The sequence below is a fragment of the Xiphias gladius genome, chromosome 13, assembly GCF_016859285.1.
Source record: "Xiphias gladius isolate SHS-SW01 ecotype Sanya breed wild chromosome 13, ASM1685928v1, whole genome shotgun sequence".
Classification (NCBI taxonomy): Eukaryota; Metazoa; Chordata; class Actinopteri; order Istiophoriformes; family Xiphiidae; genus Xiphias; species Xiphias gladius.
The window spans coordinates 4,583,853-4,610,154 of record NC_053412.1 but is presented as its reverse complement, the minus strand read 5'-3'; the positions used below and the strand labels follow the sequence as shown (position 1 = coordinate 4,610,154).

Here is a 26,302-nt window from a genome sequence, read left to right as displayed (position 1 = left end):
TGACAATTTCATATCGGTGATTGGTGTTATTGCTAAAAAGGACTACACAAATAAGCGTAAATGTTTTAAGGTCAACCTCTGCTGCGGTCAAAAGTTTTTGCATGAGGTATGCAATTTTTTAATCGCATCTTACATACACTCATATACAGATTAACATAAGAATAACACAGTTTCAAGACATTGAGAATAAATGTATACGAGTTCACACATAACAGAGAAATCCAGAGTCCGTTTGTATCTCCAAGCCTTGAGCCCAAATCCAGCACCCAAGGCTCCCTATAAAAGCCCCTCTGTGCGTTTACTCCTCCACACCACGAGGGCGGTCATGAGCAGGGTGACCAGAACTGGCACTGTGATGAACGGGGCGAGGACGCTGACCGGCGGGTCGTGGAGGAGCCGGCCGACCAGGGCACAGTCGTGGAAGTAGGTGCGATGAATGTCCATGAAGAAGCGGTCGACTATCTGATTGGGCCAGAAGCAGTCCATCCGCATGGCCTCTTGGTAGGTGCAGTTCGTTAGCCCCCCATATATCCTGCAGGGGGCGACGAAAGAGAAAACAGTCTGTGAGGGAAAAATTGGATCCAAGTCAAAGGTGAAAAGAGAAGAAAAAGCAGGAACGTCACTCAAATGTACTAAACTCTCAATTGCTAAGACAAACATCAAGTAGCATGAGGGCTGTTACCCATGCTGTATTTCCAAGATTAACTTATGGTAATTATTTCCTCTGTCCTCATTTTGATTTACAGAATTTTAGAAATAGACCCTTTAGATCGAAATCGTCTCCCACAGTGTCTTTGAAACGTTCTCTCAGAGTCGGCCCAGAGTATGGGGATTCCTGTTGGTAGGGGGGAAAAAAGGCAAAGGAGCGTCTAGAGTTACCAGTGGGCTTAACGCAGCTAAATATAACTGCTAGGTGGTAGAGGGCAGGAGAAATGGAGATGCATACCAACATGGCAGCACCCTCACTCCAGCATTGCACCACACCAGGAGAGACTCTGTTTCCAGATGGCCAGACTGCATAGCTGGAGGGCCGAGTGGGCAAGTGGTCAGGGAGCCAGGTCTCTTCAGGAAGAAAAATCCACGCCACTTTAACACTCGTCATAAATGGCATTTCTGTGATGTGTGCAGTTAATTGTTGGGTGTGTGACTCCCCTCTATTATTTTTAACAACGGATCAAACAACACGATACGAAGAAAACCGTACTTCCACTGCCACATCCTCACTGCATCAGTCGTCCAGAATGCAATGCTGCAACATGATGTCGCTTTTCTTGCCCTAATACAGTCGTTCACAAAACTTTATGATATAGACAGGCTGCAAAAAAGTGAGTTGTGGGTGCCCCGATTTCGTTTGGTTATGACTCAAATACATATGTATTTAAGAATATGCAATCTGTTGTAATTGGTTTTAATTATTTCATCTTTGATGTTTTGGATTTTACTTTCTATCGCTTGTTTTACTGTAAATCACTTTGTTGATTTGAAAGGTGCCAGATAAATGAATTTATTACTTTTATTATTATTATTATATAGATAAAGTTTCCATGGTAGTTTACACATATATCGGTGAATAGAATTACCACAATATAACTGCCACAAAGACCTAACTGACCATAGACTATAGGTCACTTTGGGTAAAGCATAAACTACATGATAGGTGTGTAATGGCGTTTTGTGTACGTGTGTGTGTGTGTGTGTGTGTGTGTGTGTTTGTGTTCTTGCATTTCAAAATGCCGGTGGGTTTTCAATTGCCCTTTAATGCTTCTGAGAGCCAACCATCATTACCAGGAGCTGGTGTTGCAGCTGTAAGAGCTAGGATTAGGATTAGGTTTAGAGGTAAGGGTTAATCACAGTTTATGAGTATGATTAGGATTCAGTTTTGGTAAAGGTTCAAGGTTACGGGTTAGGAGGTTCTCACGAGTATTTCGGTCTCTAGACCAGATGAATCAGGAGAGACTGGAGTGTTTTTATCACTCAATGATGATATCATGTTCTTCTTAAGGATATAATTTGTTTCTTAAGTTTTAAAAGTAACAAACAAATCAGCCTGCGTGGGAGTAAAGCTGCAAACACACATTGACATCCAAGCACTGAGCGATGCGCTGCAACTCTCACGTGCACTCAAACACACACACACACACACACACACACACACACACACACACACACACACACACACGCACACTCACACAATCCCAGAGAACAGTTTTGGGGACTAATACAAGAATCTATTAATCAGCAAAATAAATAGACAAATAGATAAAGTTTGGTAATAAAATCTCAAGTTTTTAATTTGACAAAAATCATGTTACTAATTTTAAAAAAATCCTTCAAAAGAGGTTAACTTGCATTATTCTAGCCCGGTGGCAGAATGTGACTCAAAACTATCAGTCACATGATATGGAGACTGACAAGATGTTTTTTGTGGGTTTTTGTAGCAGACAGTATATGCACATAAAGAACGGCCACATAATGAAGACTAACTCTAATCATCACAGATCACTTGGACACACATAACAAAAAAGGATTAGAGTGCCTGGTTTCCCAATTTTTAAACTACCTTCTGTCGAAGATTTTCCTCGGTCATCTTTAAGGGCAACCCACAGGGAATGTTTATTTTCTCTTGGAGAAACAAGGGCACGATCAGCGAAATCACTTGATTGTACAGAGCAGCAAAGTCTCTGAGAGAAGAGGCATCTTTATCTAAAAATCTGAGGGGGAGGAGGACTTGCGCTCATCTCTAGACTGTGATACTTTGTCTTATAATGAACTGAAATACAAAAACTGCTCCGAATGCGCAGCAAAGCCGAAAATGGGACCTGCATGTTTGGATGTCATTATAAACTCTAAATCTCCGTCTGAGGTTCTTCAAAGAGTTGTCGTTATCCTTTACACGTCACGCTGTGATAGATGAAGACAGCCAGGGCCAACAGCTAAAGACAAAGATTCAAGCAAGACTGCATACATCTGCTGGACGGCGGCCACTGTGGCCACGAGCGGCAATTACAGGACAGCGGCACGTTTCGTTAAGCTCACAGCAGCTACCATAGGCTACTGGTCACACCAGACCAAGTAATGCTGTAGCAGCAAAACCCCTCGAGTGCACTGAATTTACACTGGGTGCATTTTACTGCCTGTGAATTCAGATTCTCATCCATAACACGAAGGCCGTCGTAATCCTTCTGTCAAAAGTTACCTTGTGTGGCTTTAAGCCCACCGTGTCACACCTAGAGTGCCTCTGTTTTGAAACAAATCTACCGTGCTTTTATTCTTAGTGCCACTGCACTGGTCTGTACCCACTCACAAGCCTCGTTTGTGCTTTTCTAATTTTCTATTCTGCATGGTTTATTTATGTGTCGGACACCCGGCCGTCTGGTGGACCTTGACGATGGCACGAAACATTGTGGCTTGGAGTTTTCGGACGCAATTGCAAAACCATCTATGTGCTTTTACAATTTTCCTTTTTTTAATGATGAGTTACAACTGCGCACGCACACACACACACACACACACACACACACAAACACAAAAACACGGAGAACCACCACCAATTATATACTGGACCCCGAGAGGACAGTGAGCCAGGAGGGAAATCACACAGTTTTGACAGTAGCTTCTCCCGTGGGCCTCCCAGCTCCTTTCACCCATCTGTCTGACTCATCCTCTGACTACCAGTGTTTGTAAAAGCACTGCTCCGTGACACCGTCTGACACACACACACACACACACACAGGATACAGTGTCCAACAGCTGCAGTAAAAGGCCCGAGACTAAGCGATGCGGCGAGTTAACACAGACCGGAGTTTCCAAGGCAGGATGAAGATGTCTTTTCAAAGAGTGAACTAAACTCAGAGCAATACTGTTGCTCATGAGGAGACTCTGCAGTGCAAAACAAGTGTCAGGACTATTCGACACTGATGTATTGGTTGGGTTTACTGGGGCCAAAGTTAAATGTTTTCCCCTGGTGTTGGTGGATGAGTGAGTTTGGAAGTGTGTCACTGCATGGATACACCACGGTCATCTGCATGCTTCAAATAAAGCTCTAACAAAAACCTCAGTCTCTCAGTGCACCTGTAGAGATACTGATATTCACTTAGAACTTAGGGGTGAATGAGACTGATAAATTGCCTAAAAAAAAAAGAAGAACATAACGAAGTTCAAGATTTGGTTCGGTAGTTCCACGCTCCGGTCGGGAATCGAACGGAGCACAACGTGGGTTCAGAGCGAGCACTGAAGTCACTCTTGCATCAGCTGATGGACATCAGCCGGCTCATTTATCAGCTGCCCGGCCACCGGCTGACCATAGCCGCAAGTCGTGTTCATGCGGGTGTACAGCTCACGGCACTCATGGCAGCCCGGTTTTCCTCAGTTCAAAACCTTCTCCGTATGTGATAGGTTTTGTGTTCTTCCGGCAGAGTCCTCCCTCTTTGAAAGCTCCCTCAGAGAATAGAGCCTTTTCCACCAGATCTTGCTCTAACCTTTTGCCATACATGGTCAATTCCTTGACGCAAGCATCTCTGACTTAACTGTACAAGTGGAGAGAAAAGCACTTAATATATTAATGTTTTATCCTGTTTGTAACCCATTTTTATTTTATGGCTTTGGTCCCTGTTTTTTTTTCACATCTCAGTGGGTGAACTCACTCCATCGCGTCCGGCCAGCTGCACCACAGGCCTTGGTCCAGTCCTCCCATGTCCAGTTTGAACTTAGCTAAGCAGAGATCATTGATCAACCTCTCGTAGAAACCCCTGTTGCAGCCAGACACTGAAGGAAGGACTTGAGCTGGAGAGCAAAAGAGAGAAGGGAAAGACATGCACTAATTTAGTTAAAAAAAAAAAAAAATAGGACAATGAATATGGATTTGGGTGATATGAGTTGACTGGAACTGGGTGATGAGTCTATTCCGGTGAGTGACAAGCAACACTTTACATCATTATAAAGATAGAAAAATTTTTACAAAGCGCTACAGGGGTTATCTGCTCTGCTTAATTGTGGATAATTAGGAGTAAGTTTGCGCAACAAACAAGGTCATATCCTGGCAATGGTAATTCCTATTGGACCATTTCTTCCCTATTATGCTGTTACTTTTGCTAAAGAAAGATTTCAATTTGCAGTCGGAGTCCCAATCCCATTTGTTTACTTCCGAGATGTGTGTAAACAGCCTCTTAATGTGGAGGCAGACCGCGGCCGTCCCGCAGGACTCGGAGCTGAATGTAACACCACTTAGCAGTACAGTAGGAGAGGGAGCTTAAGCTGGCTGAAAAGGCCCGCGTGGAAACAAACAGGTTGTTGTTACGATCGAGAAACATGGCGAAGCCCGGTCTGTGCCGGCCTGATAAGGGCCAACTGTGTGCCCCTAATGTTTGCTCTGTCTCAGCTGGGTTTTGGAGGCTCTGAAACACTCAGAGGAAGACTGAATGTGTTGACATGGGGCTTTCAAAAGAGATGCTACCGAGGGAAGAATGTCAAGAATGGTTTTGGCCCTACTTGCGGCGTCTATTAGCTTGTTTATCACCCACAGAGTTGAAGGGATGTTATGTTTCGCCTGTCTGTCTGTTTACTGGAAGCGGCTGATGGGGAAATCTGACGTTCAAGCGCACAAAGTTGCTTCACAACTTGGCTGCCAACCAGCAACGAATACACATTCCATTTTTCAGGAAAATCAACGCAAACCAAACCAAAACAGATGCCGCGGCGCTGTTCTAGCTGGAGGTTTCGCACTCCATTGACTTACTGCCTTCAGGTCTCTTATCCTGTTTTGGGGATAGGAAACATCCATCAATCTAACAGGAGCCGTGAATTCTGTCCGACACTCTAGGACTGACTATTTATGGTTTTAAAAAAAACCGATGCTCATAAATATGAGCTGATCCATTTAGCTCAAATGTCACTCGTGTTTAGCCAGCCGCCGTGCTGCTCAGCATGAGCAATTTTCCCTTTCTCCCGTTTGTCTGGGAGTGAAAGTGAAGCTCATCAAAAAGCCCATCGAGAAAGGAGAGTGTTGAAAGCAATCTGACATTTGAGGTTTCTGTCTTACTGCTACCCCCTTTCATGCTGCCTATCGTCATGTTGTCCTCAATTTAGAGACACGTCGGGGATTACACTAGGATGTGTAAAACCAAGCCCAATCGGGCCCTCGAAATACTGCCCAGGTATGTTCCTGTGCATGTTACGAGCTCGGCTTGGGGGCGGCACTCGAGCCTCCCCACTGACCTGTTGAACCTCAGCTCTGCCCTGCATGTCACACAAACCTGATCATGACCGTGCTCAGTGGTGGAATGTAGCAAAGTACATTCACTCAGTTCTTGTACTTTGCTTGACCATCTCCATTTTAATGCTACTTTAGACTTTCGTAGTGAAATACTGCACTTTCACTTATTTCACTTATACTATATAGATATTATATTACTAGTTACCTTATATATTAAGATTTTACATCCAAAACATATGATTAGCTCATATAATAAGATTAACTCTTATAAATTAAACCACCTGACACTATATGTAACAACAAATGCTACTTACTAATTGAAGAATTGGTAACAGCGACCCATCAATATAATCTATAATAGTACCATACTCACAATGGCCATTCTCTACTTATGCAAAACTTTTTATTGTGAGAGTATTTTTTTGCAGTGTGACATTGCTACTTCAGCTTCAGTAAAGGATCTGACTGTTCTCTACAACCCTGACCTTGCCTCAGAGTGTAAAAACGTGTAAAGTTTAAAGGTGCAGTGCCTGGTCAAAATCGTTCGTTTTGTGCACGGAACGGTTTGAACCTTGCAATATCCTGGAGTGAGAACAGTAGGACTGAACAATAAACCGACAATAGAAAACAACAACAAAACAACATCGGAAATGGGATTGCTGTGAACTCAAATCATGTCTGAAATGTATGGTATTGTAAATGGTTTAAGCTGTAAGCCCTCAAAAAATGATGTTTTGTTCACTTCATCTGCATAGAACCTCCAACTTTCCGAAGAATATCTACATGAAATGTCCAAAAGCCCGACAGTATTTTAGCTTAAGCCGCGTAGTAAAACGTCACAACCACAAACACTCACCTGCCATCAACAACACCAGCCCTGCTTTCAGGAAAGAGGCGCTCGCCGGAGCCATGGCGAACTCCAAGGCGTCTTTACGCGCGCTGCTCACTCTGCGCGTATCCCATTCCTCCCCCGGTGTTCGAGCCGAAGTCACGGATTCAGAAAAAAAACAAAAAAAAAAAACACCCCGAGCTTCCAAACGAATTAACCTCGGCTGGCGGCGCGCGACCGGCAACGAGAAGGCGCCAACTGACTGCGCGTAAAAAAGCCCCTTGACCTTCCGCGGTGGCAGCCTCCTTCCCCTCCGCCGCTGCCCTAATCATAGAAGCTCTGCCTGTCACCTGATCCCCTTGTCCCGCTGCTCACAGCGCGGAGCTGCCCACAGGGGACAAAACAAAGTCAGGCACCAAAATTAGTCCCAACTCATAATTTAACCCAGAGAATCACTACCAGAGAAGAACAACAACAAAAAAAACGGATCATATATAGCTCAAATTCGCAGGGATGTTATACGAATGTCAAAACATGTGGGAACAGTAGATATTTAAAAAAAAGTGTATATAAAAATAAAAAAAAAACCTTTAAGTGTTAAGAGTAGTAAAAAGTCTCCATACACTCACACCATATGTCCCCTGTGGAATATTTCTAAGAGATCAAAAGTCTGAAGGAAACTATGAAAAGATCCCTATAAATTCGAACAACGAGTCTCCGTGGGAATCGCCTTTCTGTTATTTATCTTTGCCTCAGCACCCAGAACAGGGGCCACACACACGTCCTATTTTGCACGGAAGAGTAAGTTAAATACACAGCCAGCACAGTTTATGATGTGCGTTTGAATGTCCTTCTCCTTGATATGCACCATTATCAGTGCATGGACCTACTGTGCGGTAACACACCGTCAGACTCGTGTGTTTTTAGCTGAATGCCGACGAGCCACGTTTTCCCCATCACTTGTTTATTATTTGTAGTGGGTTTACTTGGAACGACCTCTTCAGATTGAGCCATTGCTATGTAACCCCCCTCAACACACCCACACACACACACACACACACACACACACACCCCACCCCCCACCAGTCAAACTTCACGGTGGACTCACACAGTGGGCCCGTCTCAGAGCACAAGGACAAAAAAAAAAAAAATCCCCGCTTTCATGTCACACACCCTCCTCAGCACAAATCCCCACGCAGCCCAGGACGATTTCTCTACGCAGGAACAGAGTGGCGTTCATTAGTATTCTCAAGGCCGCCTCGTGCTGTGCTGCCGCTCAGTGCGCCTTTCTGTGCCTTTCTGTCTCTGTGTGTGTGTGTGTGTGTGGGAGAGTAGTCCCATTGCTCTAATAAGGGCTTTCTCATATGTGTGTGGATTGAAAGCTACGAGAGTTTATGTCCCCAAAGTTCATATTTTAGACGGGGTTTTTCTTGGGTTTTAGCCAGAGGGAACCTTCAATCTAAAAAGACTCAAATCATTCTTTTAAAGAAAAAAACAAAACATGTCGTGTTCACTTTTGTTGATACTCAAGGGCCGTTTTACGCATTCCAGCACTGGCATAGTTCAACCAACGTGCACAATGCTGATTTTTAAGCCCTTAAATGTGATGCACACGAAGGCCATTTTTATGTGACTTTTTTTTTCAACGCAATAAATCTGGGATGATCCCTCGCCTCAGTTTTCTTTTCAAGAATGATAAAAGCCGGGCTTCTTAAGGTAATCATTTGGCCTTTTGCTTGACTTGCCATGTTATTTTATGTTCCTCAGCGGCTTTACGATTCATGCGCGCTGCCGTGAAAAAAGGCTCGACCCTGAGTAATTCTCCGTCCTATCCCCTAGAGAGCAGCAGAGGACGCTAAATGAGGCTTGCGTTTGGCACCCAGGGGCTCTTCGCTGCCTAGGCTGTGGAGTAACTCTGTGACCGGGACGGTTACGGCCGAGGTTTCGCCCTCCGTGGACCACAGATCGATATCTTCTGGTCCTCGCTGATCGGCCAGCTCGGAAGCCGGAGAGCAGAACAGGCCGCACCGGCCTGTCGGATGAGCGGCCCCCGGGGCCGTTCTGTCCATTGCGGCTCATGTAGACCAGCATCGCCTCAGGTGTACGGGCTTGTGCCTTCTGTGGCGAAGAGGCTGAAGCTGCTGGCACCGCAGGGAAACTTGTCCGATGTTTAGGCAAGTCTGTTTCAAGTCGTAATAATCTGCAAACAAAAAAAGAAACAAAGACAAAAAACCCAACCAAACAAAGACTGAAATCACTGGAATTGATGGCGTCTTGCATTTTTTTCTCGAAAGGTCTGTGTCTGTCACATCTTTCATTTCCCTATATAGCAATTGATCTCTCTGAATGACTCGCATTGATCCGTAACGGCAGCCAAGAGGCTGCGTAGCCACTGGTGAAGATACGACTTTAAATCATGATCATTATATGATGATTAAAAAGTCCGTTTCCTTCAACGCGGAAGGTAATAATTCGGACGCCACACCTCCCAGCAGGAAAGCGGAGCCGAAATCCGCTCCTGACAGGTGTACTGACAGCAGCAATAAAGCCTAATAGCCAATCAGAAGGGGTGATAAGTGGGATGGGCGGGTTTCCAAAAAAAGAGAAAAACGCTCCAAATCTTTTGGATCGCCGGTTTTAATAGGCTCGAGGAGGTGTCAATCACAGCAAAGAGGCGTGTTCAGAGCCCCTCCAACCCCTCTTCCCAACACACACATACACACACTCACCCCCCACCCCCCCACCCCCCCGAAAGCCACCGGCGCTATGGCAGTGTGAGGAGTAAATGGCTCAGAGTATCGGCGGCAGAAACCGACCTAAACACTGGTCTGGAAACCGATAAACAAACACAACAAAGCGCGGTGCTGGTTCTGGGGGCGCACGGAAACTGTGCCAGTTGTCCAAAAAGCCAAGAAGACTCCGACCTTTTTGTGGTTGTTTATTTTTTTATTTTTTTTGTGTCTGGTGTGTGTGCATGTGTGTGAGAACAACGAGGATATCTTAATTGGACATGTGAGTTACGGGAGTTAACAAGACAAGCAGCCCTTTCAAAGATGAAGTTCCCCGCTTGCGTCCTCGTCACTTTGGCGCTGATCCGATCGAGTGCAGCACAGTCAGGTGAGTGCCTTGATGCGCGTCTCTGCGCCCGGGTCCTCGGTCAGGTCAGACTTCAACACGCACGGTTGAAGTGCGGGTCCGGAGACCCCCCCCCACAAAAAAAAGAGCCCAGCCTGCTAGCCTGTCGCCAGCCTTTAAATGTGCGCAGGACAGCGGCGAGTTGACGGTAGGTGTTCGCTGAATGATAATGAATGGACACCACGGCCGCTGTTCGCCGCAAACTTGAAACACAACTTCCACGTCCAGCCACGCTGACGCGGGCTCGAGTCATCGCACCGAGACTCGCTCGAGCCAGCGGTGAACTGTGAGACCCGGCAGCCTCTGGGAGCGTGTCGGGCTCTGCGTAAAAAGCTCTCCAACCCCCCCCCCCTCCATCCATCCTTTTTTTTTAATAATTACCCCTGTTTATATAGATTCTGAGCGTCTCACAGACAGAAGCGACCACATTTTTGCCTGAGTGCCTGATCCCATCAGTCTGTCGCTAAAGAAAGACAGACAGAGAGAGAGAGGGGGGAAGAAACAGTATCAAACATCTCATAAAATTCACTGAAAGAAAGCGATTCGCTCCTGCCGGTGCAGCTCAGATGATGCCCGGTTTCATATTCTCTCCTAAATGGGGAAAGACTGCGCTCCCCTAAGCGGACGTTGACAGACCGGCGACTGCGGCTATTTGCGCTAATTCGTATGAATCGAGCTCGGCTGCACCGGTGGCACAGTTTTTATTCCTCGCCGTCTCTGAATAATTTAGATGTAGCAGATATACTGAGGGCCATACAGGCAGTGGGAAAACATCTCGCTTTCATCATTAGGACCCCTGTGGAGCCAGTCCCTGGACGAAAGTCACTTTAATGTTCCTGCAGTGTTACTATAAAGGCTTGTAATGTCTCCGTGGCACTCAATAGTCAATTTATAGAGGAGTTAATGATGTTTTATTTATGTGGAAGCGCTGGTTTTCCGTCTTGACATCCCCGTAGGATATTTGTTGATATGATTTCTGTGATATTTGCCCCTGCAACATGCAACACTCGAGGCTCCACCGCTCGCTGTGTGATATTTTGTTCATGAAGCAGGGTTTGCAACGAAATCTCGCTGGCTGTTTTTTTTTTTTTCCCCAGCAAATGATTATTCCAGGCTTTGAAGTTGAGAGATTGTGCTGCAGAACTTTTTCCACTCAGCTTCTGTTCACAGACTTACTGATCAATAAGGTCTTTAAGGTGCTCTGGTATTCTGTCTGGTTTGGAGTTTGGTGTAATATCAGATTATGAGAAGCACTTGACTCACTTGCACAGTAATATTGTATGTTTCACTTTGGGCGGATGAGCCGTTTCGTGATGCCAGAATTCTGCCTCCTTAATTGACGTAATCAAGCTTGGGCAAGGACTGCCAGAGTGGAAAAAACACCGAAGCAGAGTAGAGTCAGGAAGCGGGAACACAGGAGAGTTTGTGGATTGATGTTTAGAGGTGAATCTGGCCATCGCCCAACCTCTCAGAGGCACGGATGGGATTCCAGGACGCTTTTCTTCCCGCTTCCAAGGACAGGTCGGGTTTTGGCTCGGCCTCCGGTGGTTGGTGGTTCTCAGGCAGAGCTGGAGACACACGCACACACGCACAACCACGCACAACCACGCACAACCACACACAACCACACACGCCCCCCACGCCCCTGCCGACTCTGGTGTGGATCTTGGATGGAAGGCGCCGAATCCTGCCTATTAAACAGGAGTGGATGGATGCACGGATGGATAGGTGACAGGCAGGATGAACGGGGAAGAAAAGCGGCAGCCTCACCGGCTTATTTATTCTCCATGCGTACTCTCCCATCCGAGATATTTGTGATGCAAATTCCGTCCAAGAATCTGAGCTATGCCTCTCGGGAAGTTCGTTGTGTGCGGGTGTTGGTGGGTGTATACTGAGGAGATATTTGTGTGACCCCTAACTGTGCACTCTTTGGTCTCTCTCTCTCTCTCTCACTGAATCTCCTTTTTGCAGCTCTTAACAATTCATACCCAACACCGTCTATCAGTCATATGTAAAGCTCTATCAGGCTGAAGTCAGTCAAGGCCAGAGATGTTCACTTCACTGTTGTTTTAACGTGGTGATTGAATCTGTCTGCCCGCTCCCGCTGCGAGACAAATGTCTGCAGCATTCCTGCCAGTCAGCCAGTCCGCCGGTCTGTGCACACTGAACTGCGCGTGTGCGTGTGTGTGTGTGTATGGGTGTGTATGGGTGTGTGTGTGTTTGCATCATGTACAGTACCAGCGCATGTGTGCCAAGCATGGAGGTGTTCACACGGTGAGAGACTTGATGGATGTTTTGCTCTATTCTGACCGACTGTTGGCAGGACGAGGGGGAACCACAAACTGCATTTGTGTAGAGTCACGGCCTTCTGCGGAATCAAATTAATCTTAATTTTGAATTTAAAATAAACCAAAAGAAAGAAAAAAGAACTGATTCAGAGTTCAGGATTGGCCCCGACAGTGCGTTCAAGTCCTCATTAGTAGATCCCACTATAAACTAAGAGCAAGGCTGATTTAACCTTCTTTAGACTCCCGGGCAGGTTGGGTCACGAAGCGAAATCCCCAACTTTTGGAAGGCAAAGTAACCCAAAAGAAATCCGAACGGCTAAGCCACGGCCAAATCTCCCTCATCACGGAGTTCTGAAGGAAGTCCATGGCTCACTGACTGTGCTGCCTTCAGTGGGATAGTGGGGTCAGGGGTTCAGCTAATGATTACTGTCATTATTGATTCATCTTCTCAGTACATCGGCTTGTCAAGAAAATGTGAGAAAATAGTGAAGAGTCCCTAGTACAGTTTCTCACAGCCAAAGGTGATGCATTCGATTAGCTTGTTTTATTCGACCATCAGTTTAAAACTCAGTCCACTATTATATAAGATCCTCACATTTGAGAAGCTGGAACCAGGGACTGTTTGGCATTTTCCCTTCGATCAAATAATCAAGTCTCGAAATAGCTGCCATTAATCTTCTGTTGATCGACTGATCAACTCATCTTCTTCTCGGGCATATTTGGCGGCATATGGAGGCGAGAAGTAATGCAGTTGTGGAGTTTTGAAACTGCACGGACCTTGAGTTCTGCTGTTTCCGAGGTCAACAAAGAAACTTTTGTGTCCGGTCCTTCTCTGTAGTTGCGAACGGTTTTATTCATCTTTCGCCAAATCCAGCTTTCTTTAGCTTCCTGCCATTTTGGAATTTGCACTTTAGGTTCGAGGTGCTGCTTCCTATGTCTGGAGAACTTGTGCTAAAATGTCTCATCAAAGGTGATGGTATTCCCTGGAACAACTGACTTCTCTGCGGAGCTCGAAAGGGAGAATCTCTGGTATTTAACTTGTGAGGACGGGATCCTCCTCTCTGTTTTTGATTTAGGCTTAATAGGCAGTTTTTCACAGAAAATTCCCACCTCCTGCACCTTTCAGTGAAGCTTATACCAGTAATTTCATCACCCTCTGTTTGTCTCCTTGGTGAAACAAATGGCGCAAACATTTTAATCGCCCCAGCTCTTGAGTGTGTACGGCAAATGCTGCATTCGCGTGCGTGTGTGTGTGTGTGTTTGGGTGACATTTAAAGACATTCTCTCCTGTGAAATGGCTGGGGGAGAAGGGGGCGGCGGGAAGGGAACCCGCTGAATGCCACTATCAAATTACTGGGCGTCCGTCAGCTGGCACACACGGAGCTGGCCGAGGCTTTGTAGAAGACTGGCGGAAATGAGAATTTATTACAAGCTAATTAAGCTTTTTTTTGATAGCATCAGTCTAGACCGCGAGCCCTTTATTTGACAGTATGAGAGATGAGGCGGGTGAAGGAATTCAATCTTGCCCTAAATGAGTCAACATTGCTATCATAACTTGATATCTGCCAGGCTTAACCCGTGCCAGGCTTTTGCTGGATTTGAGTCAAATATGCTGTGGTAGTTTCTGATGAGCTGATGGAGATCTGTACGGTGAATGCGTGCGTATTTGTCGTTGTCTACCTGGTGAAAGAGACAGAGCCAGAAAGAGGTGGTGGGATAAAAGCCTGCCGTCTGCAAAGAGAATAATAATTGCCGTTCAGTGGGGGTGACATTGAGGTGTGGGCTGTTATTTGCCTCCTCTGTCATGGCCGGACAGTCTCGGCGTGCTCAAAGAGAGGGGCCGCGTGGGGGTGATGGAACGCTTTTCCAAGGCCAGAGACAGCAGTACACTACCGCTTATGGTACCCGTCGTGCGAATCTGCACTCGGAATTATTATCTGCACGGGCCGAACAAAGATGACGCTGTTCTCTCTGGGGGGGGGGGCGACTTGGTTTTGTCTCCTACTTTTCTCTTCCCAGGCATTCGTAAGCGATGCGCCGACGTCATGAGCCTGTTTGCTTGACATTTTGTTTGCCCGCCAGCTGTACAGAGGGGCTTCTGTTCTTTGACTTTGCAAACCGGCCAAATATTTACATGTGGAATCACAACTGCACAGCATGGGAAGGAAAACTTCCAAGACTTGAATAGTACAGAATAGCTGCTTTATTGGCCTCTGGAATCATCCCGTGGCTTCTTGCTCCTTCTCCGTCTCTGGCGCACTGTTTGGCTGGGCAGACTTTTGAACCCCCACGCCTTTGCTGCCTAATGATGAGCAGGGCTGGCTTTGGTTGTGCTGAGGCGTCCGGTGCCAACTCCTAGTGTGAGTTAGATTGGCCAGTTGGAGGCTTGAAGCCTGGCACAGATGTCTCTTTTCAGGAGGACTGAGATCTCACTCACACACAGAAAACACAGTGCGTCCGTGCACTGGGATTAACTGTAAACCCTGTTGTATCCACACACTCTCTTTTAAGTTCTTCTTGCGTGCTGGTTCGGTCTTCCTCTTTCTTTTATCTCTCGCACGCTCAAACTCAGAGTCATTAAGTACATTAACGTGAAGGGGTAGCGGAAGCTTTGTTTAGTGGTTTTTAAGTGTGAGGCAGCTTTGTGCCTCCTCGTTGTTTGCTTGAAGTACAAGTTAATGCGCTCTCTTTCACATACTCTCTCACACACACGCACACACACACACACACACACACACACACACACACACACACACACACACTACATGGACCAGGAAAAGAAAGGACAGGAGAGACAGAGGAATCATTTTTTTCCCCCCACTTCTGTTTCTTCTGGATTACTGGAGGGGTTGTTCAGCCCGCCACTTGTAATTCCACTCAGAGACAAATGCCTCCATCCTGCGTCAGAGGAGTTTCGTACACACACACACACACAACACACACATTGCGAGCATTGCAAACAGACAGGCAGATCCGGCTGGCTCACACTACTTCAGAGTTTCTCTTCTCATATAAAAACCTTTCTTTTACTTTGACTTTTATTTCATTAGCCCTCTTCCTCTTACTTTGTCACAAATTTGTCATCTCTTCCCCTTTTCTCTCTTTCTTTATCTCTGCTTCTCTCTCCCTCGCACACACCATGTCTCCCTCCTGTTCTCATCCATTAACATCTCTCATTGTGTTTCTGTTTTATCTCCCTGCTCTGTTTCATCCGTCTTTCACTGCCTCTGCTTTTCTTTCCTCTTTTAACAGCTTTTTATTTCCTCTCCTTTTCTCCTTCCCTTTCTCCTTTCCTTCCTTCCTCCTCTCTCACTCACTCACTCACTCAGTCACACACATATCTGTACACACACACACACTCCTCCCTCCGTCTTTCATTACCCGTGTGTGCGGGTCTGTCGCTGAGCACACAGGGAGACTGGAAAACAGCTAATTTCCCCCCCCCCTTTAATTACGACACCCAATTTGTTCCATGAACAACATGCTGTCGGTGGCTCCTTCATACACCACTCAAACTGTCATTTACACGCGCAGATGCATGTATTGTGTGCTCTGTGCTTGTGTACCCCTAGGCTTGTGAGGTTTAACTCTTCGGAGCGAGGTTTAGAGGCATATTTTGTGTCCAGACTTTGGTTTATACTTTAGAGTCTGGGCTAGTTTAAGATGAATGTAAATCTCAGCCATGTAGATCAATGGGTGTTAGAGAGAAGACAATAGTCATCCGTGAGCAGATTTTTTTTTGTTGCTGGCTTTTCAAAGTGTGTCTGACCAGAATGCAGCTGACCATTAAACTTGTGGATGTAGAAAGTTTCCAGAAGTATAACATTAATCGCATAACAACATTACTTGTTTCTCTTAAGCAGGAATTTAATGAGAAACCTGAGAATAGAAATGTGTCAGGATCATCACTGAAACCTAGACGGATGGATTTTTTGGCCACTTTGCGGAACATTGACGTATTGTATGACCTTCTAAAGTTGCTACGGCTAATGTGCTAGAAGACAGTTGCCTATTTCCACATCCAACAGACATGGAGCAGCATTAACATTCATCTGGAGTCACCTGGTGTATGTAAGTCCAATATTCATACTCCTTTTAACTCCGTTTTTTATTCCAACAACCCCTGAGGGAAATATTACATTTTAATATATATTTAAATATCTCTTTAATGGAGAAAGGCTTTGCTATTTTCACATAATTCTCGTAGGGAATGAGTGCATTATCTACCTTGTGATATACATACATAATATATGTACTGCATGTGTGCATATGCATGTGTATTTGCGCTTGTGTCTACAAGTGTCGGCTCCAGATTTACATTTGCAGTGCTGTGCTCAGGCACCAGGCCAACACAGGAAGTGGGACAGCGTTCAACTTCCTTTGATTGGCAGCACTTCTTTGGCGAGGCAGGATCAAGTGCCATCGACTCTGTCATTCACAACAAGTCTGGGCTTTTTCTTCTAGTTCCTTAGCCTCCTTTTGTTTGCTTCCCTTGCTTTCTTCTCCGGCTCTCAGGCTTTCAGTGCAGCACAATAAGAGGGCATTAGAATCACAATAGATTTTTATTTATTTTTTATCCTGTAACCTTGACAAAGGCTTGTGTTTTAATGAAAGTCTGCGGAAGGAAAAATGATCACTGGTCTCTAATCCTTCATCTCTGCGTGTCGATCCGGCAAGTAAACCAAGACCTTTTAGAACGCAGTGGAGGTAGAGAAACAAATCTCTCTCTCTCTCTCTCTCTCTCTCTCTCTGTCTCTCTGTCTCTGTCTCTCTCTCTCTCTCTCTTTCTGTCCAGTGATGTCACTACACACACTCATAGACATACCTTTACCACACACCAACTCGTTTTACGGTAGTTAAAAAGCGAGTTATTTGGGATGCTTTTCATTAGTTTACTCCCTCTGTGTGCGTGTGTGTGCGCGTGTGTGTGTGTGTGTGTGCGTGTGTGTGTGTGCGTAGTCAAGCCCGCCTGCTGTATTGTGTGTGAGCTAATCCCTGTTAAGATATTCACGGCAGCTAATCTGTTTAATTACACAACAAATTAAGGATATTTACTGTTCCAAGACTTTTATGCGACACCCGCCTTGATCAGGGCCTTAATCTGTCTGGCACTGTTTGAGTGTGTATTACTCTGTGTTTGTGTGCATGAGTCTGTGGGTGTGTGTGTGTGTGATTGATACTCTGTATGCTTAGGCATGGGCCTCTTTTCGTCTATCAGGCTGTTTCTGCTATTTCTCTCTGCTTTAATTCTTCTTCTGACTATTTGCCTGCAACAAAAAAAAAAAGAAAAGAAGAGATTGTTGCATTTTTCCAGTCGTCGTCATGGCAGAGAGAGGCTTCGTTTACAAGGATTAAAATGGAATATCAGTGATATGTTGCTACAGTATTTACAGGACATAAGCTCAGATCCACAGGAGCAGAGCCCTCCCTGTCTCAGACTCATGTTCAGCTAATTCTACAAGATTAAAACATCTGAAACATGGAAACACGCTGTGTTATTTGTCAAGGGCAAAATAATGAAAGCAGGCTGCTGTAGCCATGTGTTTTTTTTTTTTTTTTTTCTGTGTGTGTGGGTGTGTGCACATGTATGTCAATTTGTTCTGAATTGTATGCAAAGCCAACGTCTTGACATGTTATTTTGTGGTAAAATTATTTAAAGATTGCAAGTCCGCAGCTGCAAAAAAAAAAAAAAAGCGTTTTCAAGTTCAAATTAGAGTCAGAAAGAGTCAAGGAATCTCTTAGGATCGTAGGATGTCTGGTTGTGGGCTAGCTAGAGTCTTGTGTGTTTCTGTAACCTCATTTTGTTGGCCCTGTTAGAGTTTGTACGGTGCTCCCATCCATATTGCGTAGCCAAATACTCGGCTTGGGTTATGAAAACAAGTGGTTCACTTCTGGTATTAAAAAAAAAAAGAAAAAAGAAAAAAAAAGGCTAGTCAGAGGAGCTTGTTGGGAGTGATACAGCATATCCTGTGGGTACGCACTGCCTGAGAAGACAAGTTCTGGGGAGAAAAAGTTGTCTTCACATGGAAGTTTGTTTATAGAGATCGAGGCTTGATTTTTAATTTGACTTTGACTTGTAAAAGAGTAAACATTTTGTGATGTTTGGTTAAATTTGTGGTAATTTGACTGCAAATGCCTGGAAGGGCTTGTTTGTTGTCACTGTACGTTTGCGTATTTTCAAGTCAGCATTTATGTGTATAGTTTTCTGTACCTTTTTATTAAGCCTTTCTGCAAGTGTGTGCTTACCTGTGTGTGTATGTGACTGTGGTGAGCTCTGATTTGCCAATATGCAAAATTTTGTGCACGTTAGTTCCCCTTAAATGTTAGCATGTATTTATGTACAGTGCTTGCAAACCCATGCATAATGTATGAGATTCCAGTTATGTGTGTTTGTGTGTTTAGATGGGGCACGTTGTCCTTTTTAAATGCCCCCCCCCACCCTGCAATGGTGACCTGTAATAAATGAGTGGGCGCGAGAAAGTGGCAGCCATGACAGCTGACTGGGGAGGGAGGGAATAGAAAGAGAGAGAGAGGGAGGAGGGGGAAAGGTGGAGGTATGCATGTGTGTGTCGGGGGGGGGGGGGGTGCAAGAGAGCGAGGGAAGAAAAAGGGAGACAAAGTGGAGGTAAAAAAGATGGAAAGTCTCTAAGGATAGATAAGGAGCGAGCATGAGAGGATGAGAGTAGGACAATGGAAAGAGAGAGGAGGGTGATAATGAGGGATAGTGGGTTGGTTGGTGGGGAACAATACCCTGACCAGAGGTGGAGACTTTCTCTGCCGACACTTGTTCTTGTCATCCTCATTACCCCCCCCCCCCCTTTTTTTGTCCCTCTGAAGTCACCTTGCAGTCCTGCAGAAATATGGCTGCGCCTTTCGGCTGGTTTAAAGGTACATAAAACTTGTGGAGGAGAATGCATTGGCTGCCCTTTGTGTGTGTGTGTGAGAGAGAGTGAAGGTCAGTCACCTTCAGCAATAAGAAAGGCGAGAGAGCTCTGGAAAGAGTGCACTTGAAAGGAACTGTGCATTTCTATGGTTTTTGTGCGTTGGTTCATTAATATGTCTGCAGCTGAGAGGCAAGAACACACTCTCGCTCGCGCTCCCACGTACACACCTGAGTCCTCACCTGCGTCGTACCTTAACCGGTTGCTCCGCGGCAAAAACACAATTGCTCTTGTCAAGGTGAAAGCGAGCTGATGGCGGGTCATTTGCAAGACGGGAGACAGTACAACAGAGAGAGAAATCAAGAGAATTGCTATAATTTTAGCTAAGAAAGGAGAAGATGAAGTAAGTGTTTGTGTGTGTGTGTGTGTGTGTGTGTGTGTGTGTGTGTGTGTGTGTGTGTGTGTGTGTGTGTGTGTGTGTGTGTGTGTCCAGCAGAGGTTAAGCTGGAGTGAGAGAGACAGTGTGTTGTCTCTGAGGAGTACAGCTATCACCGCCGGTGAACGCTCCAATTAATCAGCCTGGGCCACACAGGCACTCACTGGGTGTGTGTGTTTGTGTGTGTGTGTGTGTGTGTGTGTCGAGGTTTGCAGTTGCGTGTTTGTCAATTATCTATTGTGTGATTGTGCAGTGTGTCAGGATCTATATTTACATCTTTTGGATGCACCATTACACACAGACATGTGTATTTGTATGTTTATTTTCACCCATGTGTCAACAACATATTTCCAGCTGGATTATACACATATCTACAAAATGTTCAATGTCAACATGATTCATTTATTTTTTCCAAAAAAATATCTGCTTTTGCCAAAACCGAAACTGAGTTATGTGGAAATACAACAGTTGGTTTCCTACAAAACCTTTCTATTACAGCAGAGGCCAAAGTTCTCAAAAAATGAATCAAATTAAAATTTCGTCTAGACCAAAACAGATGTACAAGAAGTTTTCAAAGAAAATATGGTCTGAAATTGGCTGAATTATGATTTAAATCAGGACTTATCGAAGAATCAAAGAATAAGTGGAAAAGATTACAAATTGATAGCTGCACCCTTAAAGCAAATACCAAATAAGCCCAATGTCCCTTCTTTATTTCCAGTAGGGGACCCAGCAGGAGGTTTCAGGCCATTCCCTTTGTTTCCTGTCTGCCTCTACGCTGTCTGCTGCACAGTGAAGGCAAAAATAGCCACAAATATATCTTTAAAAAAGGGGGAAAAAAAGATTACAGTTGTTTCAATCTTTAACCAAAAGAGTATAGTGTCTAAATACCCAGCTCCACAATTACCATTTTTATGGTTATTTTTAGACTGTTCACTGCTCTTGTTAAGCTTAGGAAAAGATTGTGGTTTTGTTAAATATTACAAAAAGTTTGTGCGGACTTGAAGGACAGGAAATGTTTACTTGCAACAGCATTTAACCGAAACCGCGATCTTTCCGTAACTTTAACCAAGTGCTTTAAGTGTCTAACCCTACTGTAGGAAGTGGGACGCAGGGTGTGCGAGCTATTTTTACTTAACCTCCAAAACTGTAATTGACAAATAAGAAGTGATTATTTTCATTATAGGCTAATCGGTCAATTATTTTTTTTTATAAATAAATCAGTTGGTTAAGTCTAATGTTTAATGTCAAAATTGCTTGGTGGGTCCAACCATCAGTTTAAAAACCAAACATATTTAATTTTCAGCCTTGCAAAACCGAGAAAAGCAACACATCTGCACATTTTAGAAGCTGGAGACAGCAGTTTTTTTTTACATGTTTGCTTGCGGAAAGACCCAAACAATTAATTAATCATCAAAATGTGTGTCCCCCAATGTTTCCTCGACTACTCGTTTCCACAGCACACTGTCATTTGAACAAAAAGGGAGGAATCAAAGCAGCTTCATTCAAGCAACATGAAACTGATATTAAAATACGAGAAAACTCTCTATGTTGCTTCATTCCAGGTTCATTCTGAGTCCAATAAATTCCAGAGTGGCTTCATGTATTCATGGTTTCCTGCAGATAAGCACTGTGAGAAAGTCCTGAGAGAGGAAGAGACAGAGAGAGCATGAGAGACAGACAGAGAGACATTTAGAAAGGCCGAGATAAATACAGGGGCAGATAGAGTTGAAACGCACGTGGCCTCACCGTCCGCCGTTTCAGGCAGCGCTTCATACCGTCACGCTGCTGCCCTCTGTGAGCCTGTGTTCTGCTTGAAAATAAAATTCTCAAAAGGCTCCCACTCCCTTGAAATCATGTTCCAACTGCGGGGCAGTGGGGCATACAAACAGGTTCACTCACAAAACTCTTTGTTGTGCTCTGTCATAGCTTTTTGTGCCAGATTATGGACTTTTAGAGGTTTTTCCAGTCGAGGAACCGCTTTAAATCCAATTAGGTTAGAAAAAAAAACGATCCTGCTCCTCTGTATCTGTAAAGCATAGAGAGACGTATGTTACTTTTCTGGGTCGATCTTTAACATGCTGATCCTTCCGAGAGGATTGGAAAAGGAAGCAGACCTGGTTGATATGGCCACAGCCACAGTTAATGGCGAAAAATGCAGAAAACCGACTCTTTTGTGGATGCATTTTTGATGACGCTAACCCTGGGGAGAAATACATCCTTGTGACCTCTTCGCAATAAAAGCCACCTTGTCTTTTGCCAGTTGACTGCTTTTAATGTGAAGCAGCGGCAGCAGGTTTTTTTAATCCAGTGGGGGGGGGGTGGTGGCACCTGCCACTAAAAATTCAACTACTGTATAGAGAGGGAATTATATAATGTCGATATATGGAGTGGCTTTTGCTGAAAACATGTAGACCAAAAATGTATCTCAAATAGGGTTTGATTTCATTAAAATCTTAAGGGTTATCACTCGTAAGGGAGGAGAAACAAAAGACAATAAAGCCCTCTGGATTCCCAGAGCACAGGTGAGAGACTCCATCCCGGCTACTTCACTCATACTAAATGTCACGATTTGACTGAGCCAGCAGTCCAGAGAGCTGGAGAAAAAACACTTTTATTCTTTCAAATGAAGATAAGACAGTGATCGAGAGAGAGAGAGGAGTTGTAGTATCAGACAGAGAACATGCACACATACCTTCAGACAAAATACACTGTCTGTATGCAATTTGTCCCACATAGGAACATATCAGATACATGGACACCCGCACGAGCAGTCATACTTCATTTCCCTCCATACAAAGATTTTTCATTTCCTTTTGTGGAGGTGATATCTACCCGTGGGACATGCGACATGGGTGTGCGGTAAGCGCCCGCACGCACGCACGCACGCACGCACGCTGAGGTAGAAGGAAAGGAAGTTAGAGAGGGAGACAAACAGAGATAGCATGGATAAGAAACAAAGAGATCTCCACAACAAGGGAGCAGGCGCGGTGTGTAGTCTTCCAGACTGAATTACCATTAGAAGGCAAGCAAGCAGAAGAAGTAAGAGGGGAAAAGAAGAAAAAAAAAAAAAGGCAGAGGTGAGAGGAAGGGAAACAGTTGCAGCCCCGTGGGCTACACAGACAGAAAGAGGAGGAAGTGCGACTACTTGCCTTTTCCTCTCCTCCCACCATCTGCCCCTTCGATTCTTTCATTTACTTAATTAGAGTGCTGTGTCTCAAGGCCGCTGCTCCCGAATGGCATCAGCTGGGCGTGTGTGTAACTAGTGCTTATTAGCATTTGGGCACATACCTCGGACGTGTTTGTGCATGGAGCGGCGTGCTTGTGAATGCATGTGTGTGTGTGTGTGTTTGCAGGTGTAGGCAGGCTTTTGTGTGTGTGTGTGTGTGTGTGTGTGTGTTAGTTTTTTCGGAGGGCTAGCCTAGGGCAGGTCCTTTTCAGAACAGAAGGGAGCAGGTGACTGTAGCACCCGCTTCCATAAACAAAATCTGGTAAATTGTTAAAACGAAAGAGAGCAGTGACCTGTATTTTGGGTCAAACACACACCGTTACAGCTTTAACTAAAGTCTCCTTGACTTTAAGCTTTTTTTTTTATTAATTATCCTGAGCTAATCTAATCTTAATTTGCCACTGATGGAAAGTAATAGTTGACTTTTTTTGTTCCTGGACATGCTTATATTGACCTAATGTCATCCTACAATTCGTTTCTCCTCGTTATGTTGCTCAGAACTGGGAACATTTTAACACAGAAGTGAAAAAATAACAAAAATAACATTATGTTTACTTTATTAGCAAACAAACACTCTGGCCAGAAGTGTCTGAATGCATCTGTGGTTGCAGTATGAGGTCTGGTTCTCTGACTTGCGGGTCAAAGTTGATCCTTTTTTAAACTTTGACCCGCGAGTTTCAGTCAACCAATAGCGGCGATGTTTGAACATTTATTCCGCAGTGTTGCACTTCGGCATGTCTCCTAAAGACTGAAAAAACATCTCTCATCAGTATCGCCTGAATATCTACTTCAAATCCATGACATCGTTTCATCCAAAGAAACTTGATCTGAGTCAATAAAGAAAGCTGATGCGGATTAAATTCAGTGAGTGACTTTTAGGTGCACTGCAACTGAAAATGTCAGTGTCAGTTTCAGTGTCTGGAGGAAAATGTGGATGATTTTTGTTATACTTTGAAATATTTTCCCAAAATTGAAAGTAATTTGCATCTAAATTGTGATAATAATTCATTTACTCTTGTCTGTTTTGCCTTTTTGATACTCTCGTGTTCTGTATATATGGATGCATCCAGACATTTGGTGATGACACGCCGTATCTTTAAGTTAGATTAAATTCAATTCAGTTTTCATAGAAATACCGTGACACGGGACGGAAAAGCCTTGAGGAGAATATTTACACCATCGAACGAATCTCCATCTCAGCACGTGCTAGCTAACCTCTGCTTGATAGCTTTGCAGTTCCTTCAGCCAAGGTCACCCACTACACCTGCCTTTAAATGAAGACTTCGTGATCAAAAAAATATAGAGAGTTAAACTTATATAGAATGACAATGAAAATAAACCTGCATTGCAGGTTTTATGGACTTTTTTTTAATGCGGCTGTGGCGAGGGAAGAACATCCACCCTATCTGCGATAGAGAACACTGACAAGCTGATCCCTGATATTTAATAAAAGGCCAATGTCTGCCAGGTAAAATGGCAAACTGATATATCTGACCTCACATAGTATGACTGTTACAGGTTTTAGCAAAACAAAACGTTCCTGACTCATTCCAGTCAATGCGATTTGATATAATAATCAGTGATAAAGGTTTGTGAGCTTTATGGTAATTATGTAAATGAACAATCGCATTGCGTGGCTAGAATTGCTGATTGGGCTCTGATTCGTCGGTCGCAGTTGGGCTTCCGTTTTAGATCCAAAAATAAAAACAGATTTGCATCACGTGTCGCCAAACGGTGGTCTCTGCTACGCTCGAGTGATTTCTCAAGTGCCATTGTGAAAACAGACTTAATCAATTGTCGTCTGAAGTGTTGTGGGCACTTTTGAGCTGGTAATCAAGCTTTGGCCCCTTGTTTAGAGGAGTGATCAGAGTGCACACGCTCCGGCCGTGTGCACGTGTTTCTAGCGGGAGTGACGGTGGATGGAGTCATGCTCAGACTGGCACGGGATGGACAGACGGTAAGCTGCCACTCACTCCGAATCCTGTCTTCTGACAGATATCAACACCTGCATCTCTCCGTCTCATTTTCTCGGCCTGGAAGTTTTTGACTGGCATGAGAGAGAGAGAGAGAAGGGGGGGTTGAAAGTGAGCAATCCCGAGAGCTGACATGGCATTCAAAGTTTGCAAGTCTGCTGTGTTGCTGTTTCGCAGCGCCGTGCTTCCAGACTGAACAACCCTTTGTTATGTGACATCAAACATATAAGAAACCACATTCATGCGCCTTCATTTCCCCTGCGAACAAGTTAAACTCGGTAGCTCCTTCAACCGTATACATGCCACGGGAGACCACGTAAACCCTCATTCAAGGCAAATTGGGAAAAAAAAAACAAGTCAAAGGCAACTCTTCTAGAGAAACATTATGAGGGTGTTAAATTTATGCCACACATCCTAAGCGCAACTTAATTTGAACTTAATGAAGGCCTTTTATAGCCTCTCAAAGCCACCTAGGTTTGTTTTCTTCCACATCTTCCCGCAGATTTGTATTCCTGCAAAAGAAGCCCCTTTCTCGGAGCGAAAACTCGCAACAGCTCACGTCCGAGTTTTCTGTCGGGGGCCATGCGCTCTCGCCATCCTGAAAGCGAATCTAGTCAAAAGGGAGGAGGGGAGGCAAGCGCTAACGAAGCCTTGTAAGGAGAGAGGGTGATGCAAAGACACGGTTTTATCGGCGGGAGGGCTGCGGTGATCGGCTGTGAAGGGGGAGGGAAGTGGCGGGGGGTCCCCTAGTTATCAAGAGAGTTTTGGAGATTCCCAACGAACCTGCAGCAATGGGGGGGGGGGAGTGTGTGTGTGTTTGTGTGGAATAACACACACAGTAAAACTCAATTTTTAAATTTCTCCACTTTCTTGTTAAAAAGTGATTGCTGCTTTTAGAGTACAAACAAAGTAATTGATTATTTTTAACATACAGTGCTTGCTCACAGTAAGTCAGGCTTTTGTAGATGAAATCAAGGTTATTTTTTCATTTGAAAAAACTTTTTTTTTTTTTACCAAAATCGAGACGGAATTTTAAGAGCTTTCATTAGAGTGTAAAAATGGGAGGAAACTTTGTGCACTTAGTTTTCTTCAGAGCATCTGGTGCTGCTTCGCCTTGAGGTTGCAAATCGAGAAGTAAAAGAGGCTCTTGCTGTTCATTTTGTGTTTTTTATAAATGAGCTGGACATTTGCTTAATAATCTGAAAAGAAAAAAAGACATTAGTATCGTAAAGGGATACCGACCCGAAAATTTACAGCAGTTATATTGGATTACAATGGTGAGACAGTCATGGCAAAAAAAAACCTATCAACATTTATCAA

The 26,302-nt window shown here is 44.5% G+C and overlaps 2 protein-coding genes across 2 annotated transcripts in view; one reads left to right on the top strand and one right to left on the bottom strand.

The window, feature by feature from the left end:
• Positions 1-255: 255 nt before the first annotated feature.
• On the bottom strand, positions 256-7,410 carry LOC120798273 (receptor activity-modifying protein 1-like). The gene is made up of 3 exons (XM_040142449.1): positions 7,068-7,410; positions 4,644-4,782; positions 256-532 (listed from the first exon to the last, which is right to left on the bottom strand). Exons 1-3 carry the CDS (start codon positions 7,120-7,122, stop codon positions 277-279), a joined length of 450 nt encoding a protein of 149 aa, XP_039998383.1. The 5' UTR covers positions 7,123-7,410; the 3' UTR covers positions 256-276.
• Positions 7,411-9,805: 2,395 nt separating this feature from the next.
• LOC120798198 (receptor tyrosine-protein kinase erbB-4-like) overlaps positions 9,806-26,302 on the top strand; it is a 230,354-nt gene continuing 213,857 nt past the window's right edge. The window contains exon 1 of the mRNA XM_040142305.1: positions 9,806-10,157. Within this exon, the coding sequence (XP_039998239.1) occupies positions 10,094-10,157 (64 nt within the window). The 5' untranslated portion in view covers positions 9,806-10,093. The remainder of the gene's footprint in view (positions 10,158-26,302) is intronic.